Source organism: Primulina eburnea, chromosome 3, assembly GCF_022965805.1.
Source record: "Primulina eburnea isolate SZY01 chromosome 3, ASM2296580v1, whole genome shotgun sequence".
In the NCBI taxonomy this organism is placed as follows: Eukaryota; Viridiplantae; Streptophyta; class Magnoliopsida; order Lamiales; family Gesneriaceae; genus Primulina; species Primulina eburnea.
The window spans coordinates 14,837,499-14,856,274 of record NC_133103.1 but is presented as its reverse complement, the minus strand read 5'-3'; the positions used below and the strand labels follow the sequence as shown (position 1 = coordinate 14,856,274).

Here is an 18,776-nt window from a genome sequence, read left to right as displayed (position 1 = left end):
GCCTATAAAGTTTTTAAACAAAATAAATTATGACACTCATTATAATATTATGATATGATATACATAATTATTTAAACATGTTTAATATTATATACATCATATTATTACCATAAAATTATACAAATACATACATTTATTTTTTGTACACCAACGGTCATAAACGGTAACAAACGGCTAGTTTTTGCCCTATAAATATCATCTCACAAACACATTCAATCATTCCAACTTTCTCTTCTTCTCTAAAAATTATTCATCATCAAATTTTTCGAAGAAAAAAGAAGATGTCTTTCTCAAGGATATTTTTAATTATTTTGGTTATCATACTCACGAGTCTTGTATTTATCGGAGAATATCCTCCTCATGCGTTTTCTTTATTTTTACAAATACTTGTACTTGTTGTTTATCCGTTACTTTGTATTACAATATTTATTAACTAATAAAATGCATCATAATTTTTTTTTAGTACCACCATGTCAAATTTAACAAAGCTCGAATTTATTGCGCTCGACATCACGGGAAAGAATTATATGCCATGGACTCTAGATGTAGAAATGCATCTTGAGTCATTGGGTCTAAGCAAGACCATTAAAGAAAATGGCATATGCACGTCACAAGAAAAGGCAAGAGCCATGATATTTTTGCGTCGACATCTCGACGATGGATTGAAATGTGAATATCTGACTGAAAAAAATCCCATGGCTTTGTGGAAGGGATTAAAAGAAAGATTTGAACATATAAGGGAAGTTATATTTCCGACCGCCCGGGATGAATGGAACACACTGAGATTCCAAGATTTTAAAAAAGTCAGTGATTACCATTCGGCGATGTATAGAATAATCTCGCAATTAAAATTTTGTGGACATGAGGTCACAGAATCTGAGATGCTTGAAAAAACATTTTCCACATTTCATGCATCAAATATTACTCTACAGCAACAATATAGAGTACGTGGATTTGCGAGATATTCTGAACTCATCGCCTGTCTTCTTGTGGCGGAAAAGAACAACGAGCTATTAATGAGAAATCATCAGTCCCGACCCACTGGATCAACAGCATTTCCAGAAGTAAATGCTGTAAGTAAAAATGAATTTATACCTGGAAACCAAATTCAATTTCAAAGACAAGGTTTTGGTCGAGGTCGAGGTTGAGGTTGTGGACGTGGACGTGGACATGGAATTGGTCGTGGTCGTGGACGCGGCCGTGGTTTTGAAAATAATAGAGATAGTTATTTTTATAACTCATCTCAAAAGAGCGTCCCAAACCATCCACAGAAAAGACATCATGAGAATACAAGTGTTAATGAGAATCACTCAAAAAGATATGAAAGTTCTTGTTACAGATGTGGTACTCTAAGACATTGGTCCAAAGTTTGTCGAGCCCCTGAGCACCTTTGTAAACTTTATAAAGAATCATTAAAGGGGAAAAAAAAGGAGACCAACTTCACTGAACGCAGTGACCGTTTGAGTGATTCAACTCATCTTGATGCTGGTGATTTTATGAATGATTTCTCTGGAAATGATCAACATGTTGGTGGGATAGAAATGAACAATTTTGATGCTGCAGATTTTCTCAATGATTTTTCTGAAAATGAACAATATAGTGGTAGAATATAAATGTACAATAATTTGTTTTTCATGTATTCATATAATAATGTTTTATTGTACAATTATGATATGTGTTATATTTATATATGTATTGTCAGTAATTTTATTTCATTGCATATTTTTTTTTGAAGTACAAATATGGAAAATGCTATGAGCAAAGCTGAAGTTTGCATACCCGATAGTGGTACAACGCACACTATCCTCCGAGATAAAAGATATTTCTTGGAACTAAAACCAACAAAAACAACGGTGAACACAATATCAGGTCCTGTAGACTTGATTAAAGGATGTGGTAAAGCACAATTTTTGTTACCTAATGGTACAAAATTTTTGATCAATGATGCTTTATATTCACCACAATCGAAAAGAAATTTGTTGAGTTTTAATGATATATATTCCCATGGGTATGATACTCAAACAATGAATGAAGGGAATGAGAAATATATGTGTCTTATCACATATAAATCAGGAAAGAAATATGTGATTGAAAAACTATCAATGCTCCCTACTGGATTGCATTATACACATATAAGTCCCATTGAATCAAACATGGTAGTTGATAATTCCTCGATATTAACCAATTGGCATGATCGATTGGGACATCCTGGTTCAACAATGATGCGAAGAATTATAGAAAATACACATGGTCATCAACTGAAAGACTAGAAGATCTTTCAGAATAATAAGTTTCAATGTAAAGCATGTTCTCTTGGAAAACTTATTATAAGACCATCACCAGTCAAAATCCAAACTGAATCACCAATGTTTCTTGAACGTATTCAGGGTGATATTTGTGGACCAATCCATCCACCATATGGACCATTCAGATACTTTATGGTATTGATTGATGCCTCCAGCAGATGGTCACATGTATGTTTATTGTCAACTCGAAATGTTGCATTTGCAAGATTACTTGCTCAAATAATAAAATTGAGGAATCAATTTCCCGATTATACAATCAAGAAAATTAGACTTGATAATGCCGGTGAATTTACTTCCCAGACTTTCAATGATTATTGTATGTCTATGGGAATCATTGTTGAGCATCTTGTTGGTCATGTACATACACAAAATGGATTGGCTGAATCATTGATTAAACGTCTGCAAATGATTGCTAGACCAATGATTATGAAAACAAAGCTCCCTATTTCTATATGGGGACAGACAATTTTACACGCTGCTTCATTAATTCGCATCAGACCAAGTGCATATCATAAATACTCCCCATTGCAGCTTGCATTTGGTAAAGAACCAGACATTTCTCATCTGAGAATTTTTGGATGTATGGTGTATGTGCCTATTGCACCACCACAACGAAAGAAAATGGGACCTCAAAGAAAGGTTGGAATTTATATCGGTTATGATAGTCCATCAATCATTCGATATCTTGAACCTCAGACAGGAGATGTGTTCACAGCACGTTTTGCTGATTGTCATTTTAATGAGGAAATCTTCCCAATGTTAGGGGGAGAACAAAAACATACCGAAAAAGAAATTACATGGTATGTATCATCATTGTTACATCTGGATCCAAGAACAAAACAATTTGAAAAAGATGTACAACAAATTGTACACTTGCAAAGAATAGCAAATCAAATACCAGATGCATTTGCAGACACAAAAGGGGTAACTAAATCATATATACATGCTGCAAATGCCCCTGCTCGAATTGAAATTCCAAAGAAACAAATGGAAGATACTCATGATGTCATTAAACGCCTGAAGCGTGGAAGGCCAGTCGGTTCCAAGGAAAAAAATCCTCGAAAAAGAAAATTCATAGAGAAACATGATGATCACAAAATAGAGAATGTTGTTCCTGAAGAAACACATGATGATGAAAATGTTCTGTCAGAACCACAAACTGACGAGAATCATGAAATCTCTATCAATTACATTAATGCTGGAAAAATATGGAACCGAAAAGATATAGATGAAATTGATGATATATTTTCTTATAATGTGGCAATCGACATCATAAATGATAATGAAGATCATGAACCAAAATTTTTTGGTGAATGTAAAAATCGGCAGGACTGGATAAAATGGAAAGAAGTCATCCAGGTTGAATTGGATTCGCTAAATAAACGTAATGTTTTTGGACCTATAGTCCTTACACCTGAAGGTGTAAAACCTGTTGGATACAAATGGGTTTTTATTCGAAAGCGAAATGAGAAAAATGAAATAGTAAGATATAAAGCTCGACTTGTTGCACAGGATTTTTCTCAAAGACCTGGAATTGATTATGAAGAAACGTATTCTCCTGTGATGGATGCAATTACGTTTCGGTATTTGATTAGCTTGGCGGTATCTGAAAATTTAGAAATGCGTCTTATGGATGTTGTTACAGCTTACTTATAAAAAACTTTTCGCATCTTTTTTTTTCGTATGTAAACTAGTCGACATGAACCAGAAGGCCGAGTTTAATTAATAGAATGCGTATAGCTTTCTTCAGGCTGTTGATAGTAATATATATATGAAAATCCCTGAAGGATTTAAGATGCCTGAAGCACAAAGTTCAAAACCCAGGGAATGTTATTCTGTGAAATTACAAAGATCATTATATGGGTTAAAGCAATCAGGTCGAATGTGGTATAATCGACTAAGTGATCACTTGAACGAAAAGAATGTGGAATGTTTGTTCACCAGACAAATTATACAGAAAAGATCCTTAAACGTTTTAATATGGATAAAGCAAATCTTTTAAGTACTCCAATGGTTGTTAGATCATTAAACATAGAAAAGGATCCATTCCGTCCATGTGAAGATGATGAAGATATTATTGGTCCAGAAGTACCATATCTAAGTACCATCGGTGCCCTTATGTACCTTACAAATTGTACAAGGCCTGATATATCTTTTGCCGTGAATCTGTTGGCAAGATTTAGCTCATATCCAACAAAGAGACACTGGAACGGAATTAAACATATATTCCGTTATCTACGAAGAACGACAGACTTGGGACTTTTGTATTCAAAAGATGCTAATCCAAGTATAATTGGTTATGCCGATGCTGGATACTTATCTGATCCACACAAGGCACGTTCCCAAACTGGATATGTATTTACTCGTGGAGGCACTGCAATATCTTGGCGTTCACAGAAACAAACGCTCGTAAAAACTTCATCAAATCATGCCGAGATTATTGCACTACATGAAGCAAGTCGTGAATGTGTGTGGTTAAAATCAATGACCCAACATATCCAAATTTCATGCGGATTATCATTTGATGAGAAGCCTGTGATACTATATGAAGATAATGCTGCATGTGTTGCTCAAATGAAAGAAGGATACATAAAAAGCGACAGAACTAAACATAGTCCTCCTAAGTTCTTCGCATTCACCAAGGAGCTTGAGAAGAATAAATGTATTGATGTTCTTCACATTCAATCAAGTGAAAACTCATCAGATCTCTTCACAAAGGCACTACCTACGTCAATATTCAGAAAGCACATATATAATATTGGGATGCGCAATCTACGAAATTTGTGAAGAGTTGTTCGTGTCAACATGAGGGGGAGTTCACGTGACTGCACTCTTTTTCCCTTACTATGGTTTTTATCCCAATGGGTTTTTCCTAGTAAGGTTTTTAACGAGGCAGTACAAAACACGTAATGAAGACATCATCGTATCATGATCATCATCACAAGGGGGAGTGTTGAAATAATATATTTTAATATGGAAAAAGTAATAGTTGAATATTTGAATGTTGAAAATAAGAGTTGTAAAGTTAGAAATTTGTGTGTGATGATGTAGGTAATGATGTATTTTATTTTTGGATTATGTGTAATGAAACTCTATAAATAGATCTCTCATTTGTGAAGAAAATCACAATTGAGTAGAGAGAAAAATATTATAAAGTGTGTAGTTTGGTAAATTTTGAGAGTTTGAGATTTTTACTTTTTACCATAAATTTTTACTTTTTCACAACACAAATGAATATTTTTGGACATTTTTTGGTATATGCATCAATGAATTTTTGTAAAATGTATCTCTCATATATGGGTTTTAATAAATTTATTGGAGTTTTTTTATATCTTTCGAAATACTAAAATAAGACCATCAAATGACCCAAGAACACCAAATTAAACTCTCAAATTTGAGATAAAGTTTCGAGTTAGAGACTTGTTTATGTTTGTTCGATGTTTCGAAAATACTATCGTTCGACATTAGGGTTTGGAAGGCGAGGCCTGTGCCCGTTGGGTAGGTTAGCTGCGCTGACTAAGGTTTGTGTAAAAGGTGGGTGGATGGAGTCGTTGTTCCGAGTCTTTTTGGTCTCGGCACGGGCGGAGGACATGGTGGTGACAACTGCGTTGCAGCCGAGGTTTGAGTCATATTGATTAGTTTTTATTGATTGAGACGCGCGTGTGCGCGCGCACACACACACATATATGGTTTACATGGAAATATATATATAAACTAATGTGAATACACATGTTTGTGTGTGTATGTATGGATTGACAAAGGAAATATCAGGAAGTGTTGGGTGCAATAATTGTCCCTGCTTGGTAGAGCGATTGAACCGTGGTACTTGAGCTGCTCTCCGGTTTAAAATATTTGAGTTACACCATTACTACCAGCTATAGTTTTTGGTAAAGCGGCAAACGCTCGGTCCTAAAATTGGTATTAGAGCAAAGGTCATGGGTTCGATTCCCATTGATTGCAAGAAGTTCAATTATTGGGAGGGAGATTGTTGGGTGCAATAATTGTCCTTGCTTGGTAGAGTGATCGAACCATGGTGCTTGAGCTGCTGTGCGGTTTAAAAGGTTTGAGTTGCACCATCACCACTATCTATAGCTTTTGGTAAAGCGGCAAGTGTTCGGTCTTACAGGAAGATTTCTATAAGTTTTGATTTAGATTTATATATGTGCAAGCATAATCACATTAAACATGTGAGAATATGTGTTTTGATTGAGATGGTATAACTTTGGGGATTGATGCTAATTTTATTTATCTATTTGTATTATATGCTAAGAAACCATACATAGTTGATGTAATAATGAGATAAAAATTTGTTTTAATTTTGAGAACATTAAATTTTACAAACACGATGAATGATCATATTTGAAAAAATATAAATCATATCCAAGATTATTTTTAATCTGGGTGTTCGAGTTTTATAACTTCTACTTTTCTAAATGGCCCTCAGGTAAATCTGGATGCGGCTGCAATCTATATTAACTCGGAACCAATTTTGTGACATCTCCCATCAAGAATTTGGATTGATATTGTGGTTGTTGGACAAGGTTAGAAAACATTTCGTGAGCTAATTTTATTGCTTCAGTTTTGGTTTCTTCTTTTACAACTTTCAATCCCGTGGAACAAATGTAAGTAGTGAGTGAAGTCCCATATATTTTTCTTGCTAGAAAAAATAAATTGCAAAAGCATAGTTTGTTAATTACTTGAAAAGTTGGACCATCTTTTTTCCTCCACTTCAATCACTAATATATCTATATACATATTTGGCTTTTTCCTGAATAATACTGTCTCACGAATCTTTATATGTGAGACGGATAAACCTACCGATATTCACAATAAAAATAATATTATTAACATAAAAAGTAATATCTTTTCGGATGACTCAAATAAGAGATCTGTCTCACAAAATACGACCCGTGAGACCGTCTCACACATATTTTTGTCTTTACTTAATTAGTTTTCAGAAAAATATAATTTAAGGTAAACATTTTCTAAATTAGATCGAATATATGTTTGACTTTTATTTTAGAGAAATTAAAATTATCACTCTTATGATCAAATCCGGTCGCCAATTGTTTTCCCACAACATTAAAAAATGGAATTGTTTAAAATATTTAAGTTTGAATTCGAACCAAAACAATTATGGGCGTTGATTAATGAATTTGATTTAGAAGAAGAAATTTTCTTTTAGAAAATGGTTTGAAAAATATATTTCAAATAACAACAATATTTGGTCGATGTTACATTCATCAAAATTATTATTGAAACTGTTTTGAAATTCATAATTTCAAATTTATCAAATAGTTTTCATTAAAAAAACCTGGCCACATGCTCGATTCGAATACAAAATAAAATAAAATAAAATAAAAAAGTCATTGGTGTTACGGTTTAACGAATCGGTTTAGATCGGTTCCTACGGTTCTACCCGGTTTTCACATTCAAAATGAGGGTTGATTTCATCTTACATGTAGGAGCACTACCCCATGATAGAATCAAGTGCCCAAATGTAGTCACACATACATGAGGTCCACTAATTTTTTTAAAATCACATATATGTGTGAATCTTATCCATCCAAGAGACAATGTCTCTACATGTAGCATCGAAACAAACCAAAACGAGGCCAGGTAGTTCTTGAGCAACTTGTCCGAATCATTTAAATTAAACCAAGCCCAATATCCAAAAGCCCAATGTGGGCCCAAAAATGTTATCATTTCATAAATCTAAGTAAATGTCCCTTCTGTAGGTACTTCAATTGCATTGATCTCACCAATCTACCATCGTTCTTAGATCTATTTTGAATTCAATATTGTATCGCTTTTTAATCTGATTTTTGTGAAAAGACTGTGACAACTATTGAATTGTTGGTAAATGGCGACGAGGAATCGGACCATTTTGTACAGAAAGTACAGGGACGCGTTAAAGAGCGTCAGAGTTCCGGTGGGATTGTCGCCGTCTAGTTCGGGCGGCGGAGGTCCGGTGATCGAGCTTTCAACTGCGTCGTTACTTAAACGTGATCGATCTTATGCTCCTTTAAGTACTGAAGATCCCGGAACCTCCAGGTAATATCTTAATTTTGTGATTTGGCTTATGAGTTTCTACCTTTTCTGTTTACTTTTCAGTGAATTATGTTTTTTGAGGTGATTGAAATTTGATGTCTGAGAGGAAACTGTGCTAAAGTTATGGAATGAATCGATTTTGTAAATTGGGAGGTTCTTATATAGTTAATAATAGTAGCGAAAATTTTAATGTGATGTGATTTGCCGATTGATTTTATATGATGTGCGAACAGGCTTTAAATTGTTCATTTTATGATTGATTCTTCGGACACTCGTAAGTTTACAATACCTTGGTGACTAAAGCAAGCAATATATTTGAGTTCCTGCTGAAGATGAGCTTAGTATATAGCCATGAAGTAATCCTGACAGATATGATCGTTTGGATATGCTATCAGATTCTTATGCTTGAAAAAGTGTATTTTAGACGATCCATCAATTTTCTCTGCTCTCTAAATTAAAGGAAGAAGATGTTGATGTCTTGTGAAAGTAAATTAAGCACCTTTTCCTTTATTTTTTCGCGATCATTGATTGCCAATTTCTTCAGAGCCATTAAAGATCCCCTGGCAGATTCTAACATTGTTTTGCACTATAGTAGGGGTACAGTTGCAGTAGGTCTACCACCAGCATGGGTGGACGTGTCGGAAGAAATTGCATCTAATGTACAACGTGTAAGGGTAAAAATGGGTGAGTTAGCAAAGGCTCATGCCAAGGCTTTGATGCCTTCATTTGGAGATGGTAAAGAAGATCAGCACCGTATTGAGGCTCTCACTCTAGAGATAACTGATCTTTTAAAAAAATCAGAAAAAAGATTGCAAAGATTCTCTGCTGGTGGGCCTTTAGAGGATTCAAACATCAGGAAAAATGTCCAGGTATTATCTGAATCTTTTGTTACCTGGATCGCATTGCAAACAGAATTTGTTGTTACTTATATGCAAAAGGCAGAATTGGTGTACAGGATTTTGATATTATCTATGTGCAAAGATTTCAATTTCTAAATAAAATAATAGTGAATGGTGAGGTCTATATTGTTATTGCATGTCTAACGCTGGCTATAATGTAATGAAACATCATTATATACTGTTGAGAGGCAGCCAATATGATAGTTTATATGACTTACCAAATCCAAGACATAGTAAATTGAGCTGGTGCCTGGTGTAAGCTGACAAAACTTATACACTAATTATGTCTCATGTACCACATGAGCCCCGATCTTTGTGTTTTAAGTTGAAGAAATATATGATGGTGAATGCAATTCAAAGAAGCTATATTGTTTTTTTAAAATCTTATTCCACACTCATTGTAGTACAGGAAAAACTCATGAGTGTTTCAAATCTATGGTGTGGAAGGAATCAAAGTTTCTGTTATTATATTCTCCGCTTCCCGATTCACTGAAACACCTGGAAATTTCACCTGTAATACAATGAATGTGAAATGAAGCCAATAACTTGATATTATTAGATTGTTCCCATCCTGTATGCCTTTTTTGGATTGCCTGCCCCATGCGTAGGAACTTTGTTTGACTTGCTCATGTATGTTTAATATATAGTTTAACTTATAACTAATTCGACATTCTTGAGAATCATAAATGTAATATTTCAATCAATTACTCAATTTGTATGGGATAAAGAGGAGGATATGTCATTAATTTTGAGTTTGAATCCGATATAGAGGAATTATTGGAGAAATATGGAGGTATTTAAGTAAAAAAGGAAAAATCGTCTAGACGCCGCCTAAACCTCTAGGTGCTTAGCGGGGTAGGTGGCCGTCCGCCTACTGTCTACCGTTTTTTAGAACATTGAATATCGTTCACACTATTTATCAGTAAAATTTCTCCTCTGTCCACTCGAAAAATATTGATAAGTTCAATCGTTTCAGTTATTGTTTGGAAGGTTGTGATTAATATAAATTAATGTTTTTGACAGCGTTCTCTTGCAACAGACCTTCAAACCCTCTCAATGGAGCTTCGTAGGAAACAGTCCACATATTTGAACCGACTTCGACAACAGAAAGAGGTATTTAACTTCATGATAGAATACTGTTTTACGAATTCAAGAGGAAAGATATCTTGACGTACAATTCTGTTTCAGTGAATTGGAAGTGTTTTATTTAGTCTCACTTATTGAACTGTTGAATGTTTCCCTTTGGTGATTGCACACGATGCCAATTTTTTAACATCTTGGCATTTCTCACAGGGTCCAGATGGAGTTGATTTAGAAATGAACCTGAACGGAAACCATTACACGAGGAATGACGAGGAATTTGATGGGATAGTATGTGAATTAGTTTGTGTTTGACAAAGATCTCTTACTATTTTCCCTTTATCGTATGCATAGATGATTAGACCAGCATACTTAAGTAGGTATACATGAATCATTTACACGACGTATATTCTGTAGGATTGGATCTGCTCCATATATTCTATTTCTCCATCTCATTGGCAGTATAGTTTGATGTACTCAACAACCAAGTTTTAAAATTCAAATAGACAGTTTTTGGTCAATAACACAATGAGCCATAACCAAAGACTGTAGAGACCTGAATAGAGTAACTAAGCATTAATTGCCACTTGCGAAGCACCTAATCCTTGACATGAAAAAAGTAACCACTTCTCAACCTTTTAACTGTCTACCTAATTTCTCATATTTTTACATCATGATGAGCTCCCACCTCTTGCAAAAGATAACTTAAATTTTCCCGCAGTTTTTTGCCCCCAAAACCATGCCCAATTCATATGCATCGACAGAAGGTTCTGAGGATTAGATTGCACTCGGCGCCTTAAGTAGTGTTGCTATATCCGAGTCCCGACCTAAGACAAATTATTCTCATATTCAAATGCCATCTTTTACTTCCAGAGGAGATTATTCCACCACTGATCCATCAATTCAAATTCCATTCACGATAGATTTACTTATGACATCATAATCTATAACCGATTCCTTGTTTTGGCACTTTTCTGATAGATTCTTAATTACTATTTGAAAGAAAGATTCTACACGATTTAATTTTTCTGTTTCTGTGTAAATATCATTAGGGATTTAATGAGCATCAAATGGCAAAGTTAAAGAAAAGTGAGGCACTCTCCGCAGAAAGGGACAGAGAAATTCAACAGGTGAGACACAAGTCTAGTTTTTCCTTTTCATTTTTCATTTTAAAACTCACTGGTTTGATGCTAATTCATCCAAATGCTTTTTTTTTTTAAAGGTGGCGGAATCAGTCAATGAACTTGCCCAAATTATGAAGGATTTGTCAGTTTTGGTGATTGATCAGGTCAGAGGCTTGACAGCATCTATACACCATCTTCTCCTGCTAATCCTGTAATAGGTTTTTTCAAAGTTTGATCAACACCCTTGAAATGAACTTTTTCTATCAGGGGACCATTGTTGACCGGATAGATTACAACATACAAAATGTTGCAGCATCTGTTGACGAGGGCCTGAAACAGCTCCAGAAGGTCATCACACTTTCAAAATCCGCTTCTTATTTTCCGACAGATATTTGTTTACTGTTCCCTGTCATGATTAAGCCTGGTTGATAATTTTGAACTGCAGGCTGAGAGATCCCAAAAACAAGGCGGTATGGTTATGTGCGCCTCAGTTCTCGTCATCATGTGCTTCGTCATGTTAGTTCTCTTAGTATTGAAGACAATAATCTTCTAACCGTGAACTCGATTTCTTCCTTTTCTCCAACCACCTCGGGGCTCACCATTTACACGCTGGAGACTCATAAAACAAAGTGGAAGGGTGGGGAGTTCAAATTTCCTAGTCAACTCAATCTTACAGAAATTTCTAATTAATTTTATCGATACCACAAGCGATCCATTTTTTTTCGGACTGTGTATACATACTCGGGAACGATAGATTTGCCCTGGGGACTTCTGTATAGTGTGGAAAACATTGGATTAAATCTACATCCCTGGGAGATTTTTTGTAGTCTTATTTGCAATTTTCCTCTTATTGTCAATGGGGGAGATCAAATTTATACTTGATATTTGTTTTGATTCACGAATATTAATATAATAAATGTTTCTATTTTTTAAGCATTAAACTATCATAAACAATAAATTTTATAGAACACTCATATTCAGGAATAATGAGATCTGGTTTCCTAAAATAATATCTGGTACATGTACTTTTTCAAATGCCATTATTGATCAATTGTGTTGAATACAATTAGTTTTCAAGGAAAAAAACTTCGACGTCACAATTTGTTAAATACATTCATTCATCGAGTGGATAGTGGCGGAGCCAGAATTGGCTGGAATTTTAAAATCTAACTCTTTTTAATATTTTAAATTGATCTACTGACTTAATATCATATTATTTTAAAATAATAAAAAATTTATATATACATTTGTTTAAGTGACTTTTTGCGAATACCACATATATTTGAGTGTACATATTAATGCAAGTTTATTTCAATACGATATGCCAAGTTTACGGTAAATGGTGTATATTTCAGCACAATAAATTATTTACGTAGTGAGATATAAACAAATTATTATTTATATAAATTAAATACAAAAATATTATTTTTTCATTTAAAAAAATAAACTCATGAGCCTATTAATAAACATATTCGTAAACTAACGAGTCAAATGTTATAGGGGATTGTCTGCGTAATTCAAATTTAGAAACCTAATTCTGTAAATATCCGCCGATCCAAGCCCCATTATTTAAAATATATTTAGGAAACCTCCATATAAATACCTCTCACACTCCACTCGCCACACCTCCCCATTCGAATTTCATAATTCCCCAATTTCGTAAAAGTAAACTTTTGCTATACCTGAAGCGATGTCGTTGAGGCCCAATTCCAGGGTTGAGGTCCGCCGCAACAGGTATAAAGTGGCGGTTGACGCGGAGGAGGGACGCCGTCGGAGAGAGGACAACATGGTGGAGATTCGCAAGAATCGTAGGGAAGAGAGTCTGCAGAAGAAGCGCAGAGAAGGAACTCAAGGGAACCAGTTGTACCCGGTCCCTGTGCAAGCCAACACCAGCGAGAAAAAGGTGTAGAGTTGAAAATGAATTGTTTCACTTGTGAAGTTCCTGTCTATTTGAATTATCTGTAATTTTTTTTTTTGATTGATTGTAAGGTTAGAAGTAAAATATGTTTTCTGTTATCTTTATGTTATGATTGTTTTTCTGTTTGCTTTTTAATCGATTGTAGGTTTCGGTGATAGATTTAACGTGCGGAACCCCTATTTGGATTTTTTCTAAAATTGCTTGATCTTAATTTAATAATAAATAGAGAGAGATATTTAAAAAGAAAATGATTTCGAAGGTGATATCAATATGTAGAAGATGTTATCTTTGCAGATTTATCGCAAATTGTGTATTAGTGGTTGATTTGCTTCTGAGATCTCATAAGGTATTATACAAGTGGGCTCTGTCGTTTGTTTATCTTCGGAGATCAAATGCTGTATTGTGATTGGTTGGGGTTGATATTGAATGTCCATTTGGAAAGTGCAATCACCACTAGATTTTTTGGGGACAAACATCTCAATATCTGTCCATCTGTTCTTGCAAACCAATGGGAGTTTACGGTCTTGTGTGAAGCTTGCTGGATTTCATATACTGTAGGGCTTCATAATAGTGATTTTTATTTATCTTATATACAGTGTTTGGATATATTTGTGTTGGAGAATTTTGATTTGTTGTAAAAAAAAATACTTTTTTCTACTTGGGAATTTTATAGTTGTTCAAACTAGTGTATCAAAAAGATTACTCATGACAGACCTGTTTCACAGTTTTCTCTGGCAGTAATTGTGTAAGGGTTTGTTAGATTGATTGAGTGTTGAATCTGCAGGTCCAGTTAGAACATCTACCATCAATGGTTGGTAGTGTTTGGACGGATGATGTCAATAGACAGCTTGAGGCCACCACTCAGTTCCGCAAATTACTTTCTATTGGTGAAAATTTGTGTTTAATTAATTTAGTTTAAAAACTTTTTGTTTCCCAGTTTCTATTTATTGAACAATTCTTTTTCAATGACATTGTTTGCCAGAGCGCAGTCCTCCAATTCAGGAGGTAATTCAATCAGGAGTTGTTCCTCGCTTCGTTGAATTTCTGATGAATGAGAACTTCCCACAACTTCAGGTATAAATTAGAAATATATTTTATAAACTATGTAGTATGTACTGACTTATTTAGCTCTTTAGGCTCTCTATATATTTTGATTTTAATCATTCTCAACTTAATATAGTTCGAGGCAGCTTGGGCACTGACGAACATTGCGTCTGGGACTTCCGAACACACTAAGGTTGTAATTGATCATGGAGCTGTCCCAATTTTTGTGAAACTTCTTAGTTCTCCAAGTGATGAAGTACGGGAGCAGGTGCGAGCTTTTAACAAGAAAATATGTAGTCCTTTTATTAAAGATTAACAGCTCATCTGTTGTTTTTTTTTCTGTTTGAGAGTTTTACTTGTACTGATAGATGTGTTATATTTTCTTTTCAAGGCTGTATGGGCTTTAGGAAATGTAGCTGGTGATTCACCAACTTGTCGAGACCTTGTACTCGGCCATGGAGCTTTGGCTCCTTTGCTAGCTCAGCTAAATGAACATGCCAAGTTATCTATGCTCAGAAATGCTACCTGGACATTATCAAATTTTTGTAGAGGCAAGCCACAGCCTGCATTTGAACAGGTTTGTCTCCTATGAAGTAGATGTTTAGTGTTACATATTATGAGCATGAAGTATTTATTGTCATTCAGGCCGAGATCAAACTTTTTCTTATGGGTTTTTATGAAGAATTTTATAAAATTTATAATATAATTCAGGGTAATTTGTTTATGTCCTAAAGGTTTCAACGTGTCTTCAATTTTATCTCTTCGTCAGCTTTCCAGGCTATCTCCCAAAGTTGAAAAATCGGAGCCTATGTTTAGTTTGGTTTTGTTTTGGTCTTGTGTAAAATGTTTTGGGCAAAAAGTGGTAGATAATATATAAAGCATGTTTAGTTTTGTTTTCCGGAATAAGTTTTTACTGGCAATGTTATGTTAAGTTATTGTAGTGGGTTAAAATATAATATCTACAGTCTATAACATATGTATATTATAAAGCATGCAGCCATTAAGAGTAATTAGTTTAACTAATTATAATGAATCTTACCAAAAATAGGCCAAATTAAAATAATTATAATTACCACAAAATGTTAAAACAAAATAAATCTGGTCAGGACCACTAGTTGTGATTATGTGTTGTGAATGAAATGAAATGGAAAGTGGAAACGACATTGTGATGTTTCATTTTGTTTTTCGAGAATGGAGGAGAGGGTACATAATATGAAACCAAATATGCCCAGTACTTTTAATTATTTTCTGGTTGAGATTTTACTCTGCATTCATGTACCCACGCAGCTATACACGGACTGCTTCTTCCACTAAATTCTTATCATAACTTGTGATCTCCAAACTTATTGCCTATGTGCGTACCATGCAAATGTAATTGTATGTATTCTAATTTTCTGATGAATAAAGATAGAATCTTGATTGTGAACCATTTGAAGAATGTTTCATGATGTTATTGGCTTAATATACAGGCAAGACCTGCACTTCCAATTCTTGGGCAACTTATTCACTCAATGGATGAAGAAGTTTTGACTGATGCTTGTTGGGCACTCTCATATCTCTCAGATGGAACAAATGATAAAATTCAAGCTGTGATTGACTCTGGAGTGTGTCCTCGCTTGGTCGAGTTATTGCTGTTAGTATCTATTGTTAATTTTTATTTATGTCGTATAAAGCTTACAGTTATGTCTTCTTTATGATGTGCCTTATGAATGAAAGATTCTGATATTACAGCAACATGTCCCCTTCAGTTCTTATCCCTGCCCTTCGGACAGTTGGAAATATTGTCACTGGAGATGATATACAAACTCAGGTACAATCAAAAGCATACTCGGACTAGTACTTCTTTGATTTCCTGCTGGTGGGCCTATATTTCGAACTTAAATATTAACTAGTCGGCCTGTCATGAAGAGAATTTACAAATTATACAAAAAGATACTTTATCTGGGCTCGTCTACTGGCATTAAATCATAAATCATTAAGCCAAGGGGAAATTTCTTGTTATGATCTTATGATCTCCCTTTCCCTTCTCCCTTTATTGTGGTTTCTTATTCGGTTGTCTCTGTAACTCTAGTTTCTGTTTTTTATTGGAGTTGGTCAACAATGTTGGTCCATCCGTTTAAAGTCGGAGAAGCTTAATTGGCATGCAGTGGAGTGATTGTCAGCTGACTTTTGGTTAGAAAGATTGATTATTTGGTGGGGGAAGTAGATGATTCTGATTCCATTTAATATTGCTAAAGAATACTCTAATAAGGTTGTTACACCTGTCTTCAGTGTGATCGAAAGAAAGATAAAATAATCAAATATGCTTTATATTGTTTTTTTACCACTGCTGATTGAGCTGGAAAAAAACCCTAAAGGCTTCATGTGATCATAAGTCTTTTAGGATTCCTTGCTAACCCAGGCCCAGCCAATGCAGAAAGTACCAAATTCCATTCTCTAATTTGGTTCAGTTGAGAAGTTAACCTAGATCTCTTTTGTATTGGCCCTTTTGACTGATTTCAGAGATAAAAGCCTCTCAGCTGTCTTAGAGAGATCTTTTCCTCATTTCTGCAGTTTTATTCTTCCTTGCGGACCTAGGATATGATTTAAACAAACTTATAGTATGGGATTCTGCAACATTGATTTACTATGTTTTTCTACCAGCTGTGTCTCTGGCATGGAATGAGCTATATGCCTATGCAAATATAGTTGTATTTGCTTTTTGTTCTGTTGGGCAGTAGCTTTGTTTATAACCTTGGTTTTACTGATGAAAATACCAAGTTGAAGGGACTTTGTGCATGTATATAGAGATGAGATACATTTAATCGCTTGCATAAGTATTTCACTTAAATACTTATTCTGAAGATGCCCAACTATATTCAGTTACTATTTAAAATTGCTCAGATTACATCCTCGAAGAAGATAAGATGAAATTCACGTTCTCATGCTATTTTTTTGCACTTTCTTTTCTACTTTAATTCAAGAGCTGAAAATCGCTTTCCACTTTGAGGATTCAATTTGTGAAGCGGTACTGCTGGATGGCAGTATATAGGTAGTCAAATGTTATGATTCAATCCATTATTGAACCTGCAATTAGTAGGTTTTGGCTTTTAAGATATATTAAAATTTAAAGATTTCTACACATCCTATTAAAATGTAATGCATAATTTTTGTGTGGATCTGTCACAATCTCCTGGCTGAGCAGTTTGATAATTTTTCCAGCATATGATAAACTATAATGTGCTGCCTTGTCTTGTGAACCTCTTGACTGGTAGCCACAAGAAGAGCATTAAAAAGGAAGCTTGCTGGACTATTTCAAACATCACAGCTGGGAACAAAGAGCAAATTCAGGTATAATTTGTTATAAAAAAATTTAACTTAACATTTGAAAGGTATGTCAACCAGGATTCTCTGAAGTTCCTGTAAATTTCTTGACGGGTGGTTGCTTATTATGACATGTACTTATAGTGGATGTAACATTTGTAATCTGCAGGCTGTGATTGAAGCTAACATTATTGGTCCTCTAGTCCAATTGCTTCTAAATGCGGAATTTGATGTCAAAAAAGAGGCTGCATGGGCCGTATCGAATGCAACATCTGGCGGCACTCATGAACAAATAAAGTGTGTGATATCCGTGTTAACTTTTCCTTCCATTTTATGTTATTTCCTATGCCAGCATGGACTTATATTTCTCCTGAACAGGTACCTAGTAAGTCAACAATGTATCAAGCCTCTGTGTGATCTACTTGTCTGCCCCGACCCAAGAATCGTGACTGTGTGTTTAGAAGGGCTCGAAAACATATTAAAGGTAGGGGAGGCTGAGAAGAATCTGGGTCATACCGGAGAAGTCAACCTTTATGCACAAATGATCGATGATGCTGAAGGTCTGGAAAAAATTGAGAATTTGCAGAGCCACGACAACAACGAGATTTATGAGAAGGCAGTGAAGATTCTCGAGACATATTGGTTGGAAGAAGACGACGAAACAGCACCACCAGGAGATGCATCCCAACAAAATTTCCAATTTGGAAGCGACAACATCACTGTACCCTCTGGTGGATTCAACTTCCACTGAACGTTCGTCAGAATTGTGGGTGGTTGTCTTTCATATCGACGTACTGCAACTCTCCCAGTTGCAATTCAATGCAAGGGGACATATATGGATTTCTTCCTTGCCATGTCTCGGTTGTGGTTATCTTTGATTTCAGATGTTTTCGAGCCTCTTAACTCTTGATAGTGATATTGCTGAGTTCGATTCGAATTCGTACCAAAGTCAACATACAAGTATGATACTTTTTGCTATTATTACGATTATTTTATGTGGTTTGTGATCTTTAGGGTTTTTCCTATCTATTGATATGGTTCTAATTTTATT

At 34.9% G+C, this 18,776-nt stretch overlaps 2 protein-coding genes across 3 annotated transcripts; both read left to right on the top strand.

The window, feature by feature from the left end:
- The first annotated feature begins 8,011 nt into the window (after positions 1-8,011).
- LOC140826832 (syntaxin-43-like) lies at positions 8,012-12,387 on the top strand. Of its 2 annotated transcripts, none has more exons than XM_073189343.1 (8): positions 8,012-8,360; positions 8,953-9,226; positions 10,280-10,369; positions 10,550-10,627; positions 11,389-11,466; positions 11,559-11,624; positions 11,728-11,808; positions 11,906-12,387. In XM_073189343.1, exons 1-8 carry the CDS (start codon positions 8,170-8,172, stop codon positions 12,011-12,013), a joined length of 966 nt encoding a protein of 321 aa, XP_073045444.1. In that variant the 5' UTR covers positions 8,012-8,169; the 3' UTR covers positions 12,014-12,387. The 2 variants fall into 2 exon arrangements, with proteins under 2 accessions (XP_073045444.1, XP_073045443.1); XM_073189342.1 differs by having other exon boundaries at positions 8,014-8,360; positions 8,950-9,226.
- Positions 12,388-13,079: 692 nt separating this feature from the next.
- On the top strand, positions 13,080-18,734 carry LOC140826831 (importin subunit alpha-1-like). The gene is made up of 10 exons (XM_073189341.1): positions 13,080-13,363; positions 14,163-14,265; positions 14,361-14,452; positions 14,559-14,690; positions 14,814-14,999; positions 15,892-16,055; positions 16,154-16,232; positions 17,624-17,752; positions 17,895-18,022; positions 18,104-18,734. The coding sequence occupies exons 1-10, from the start codon at positions 13,151-13,153 to the stop codon at positions 18,474-18,476; spliced, it is 1,599 nt and encodes a 532-aa protein (XP_073045442.1). The 5' UTR covers positions 13,080-13,150; the 3' UTR covers positions 18,477-18,734.
- Positions 18,735-18,776: the final 42 nt, after the last annotated feature.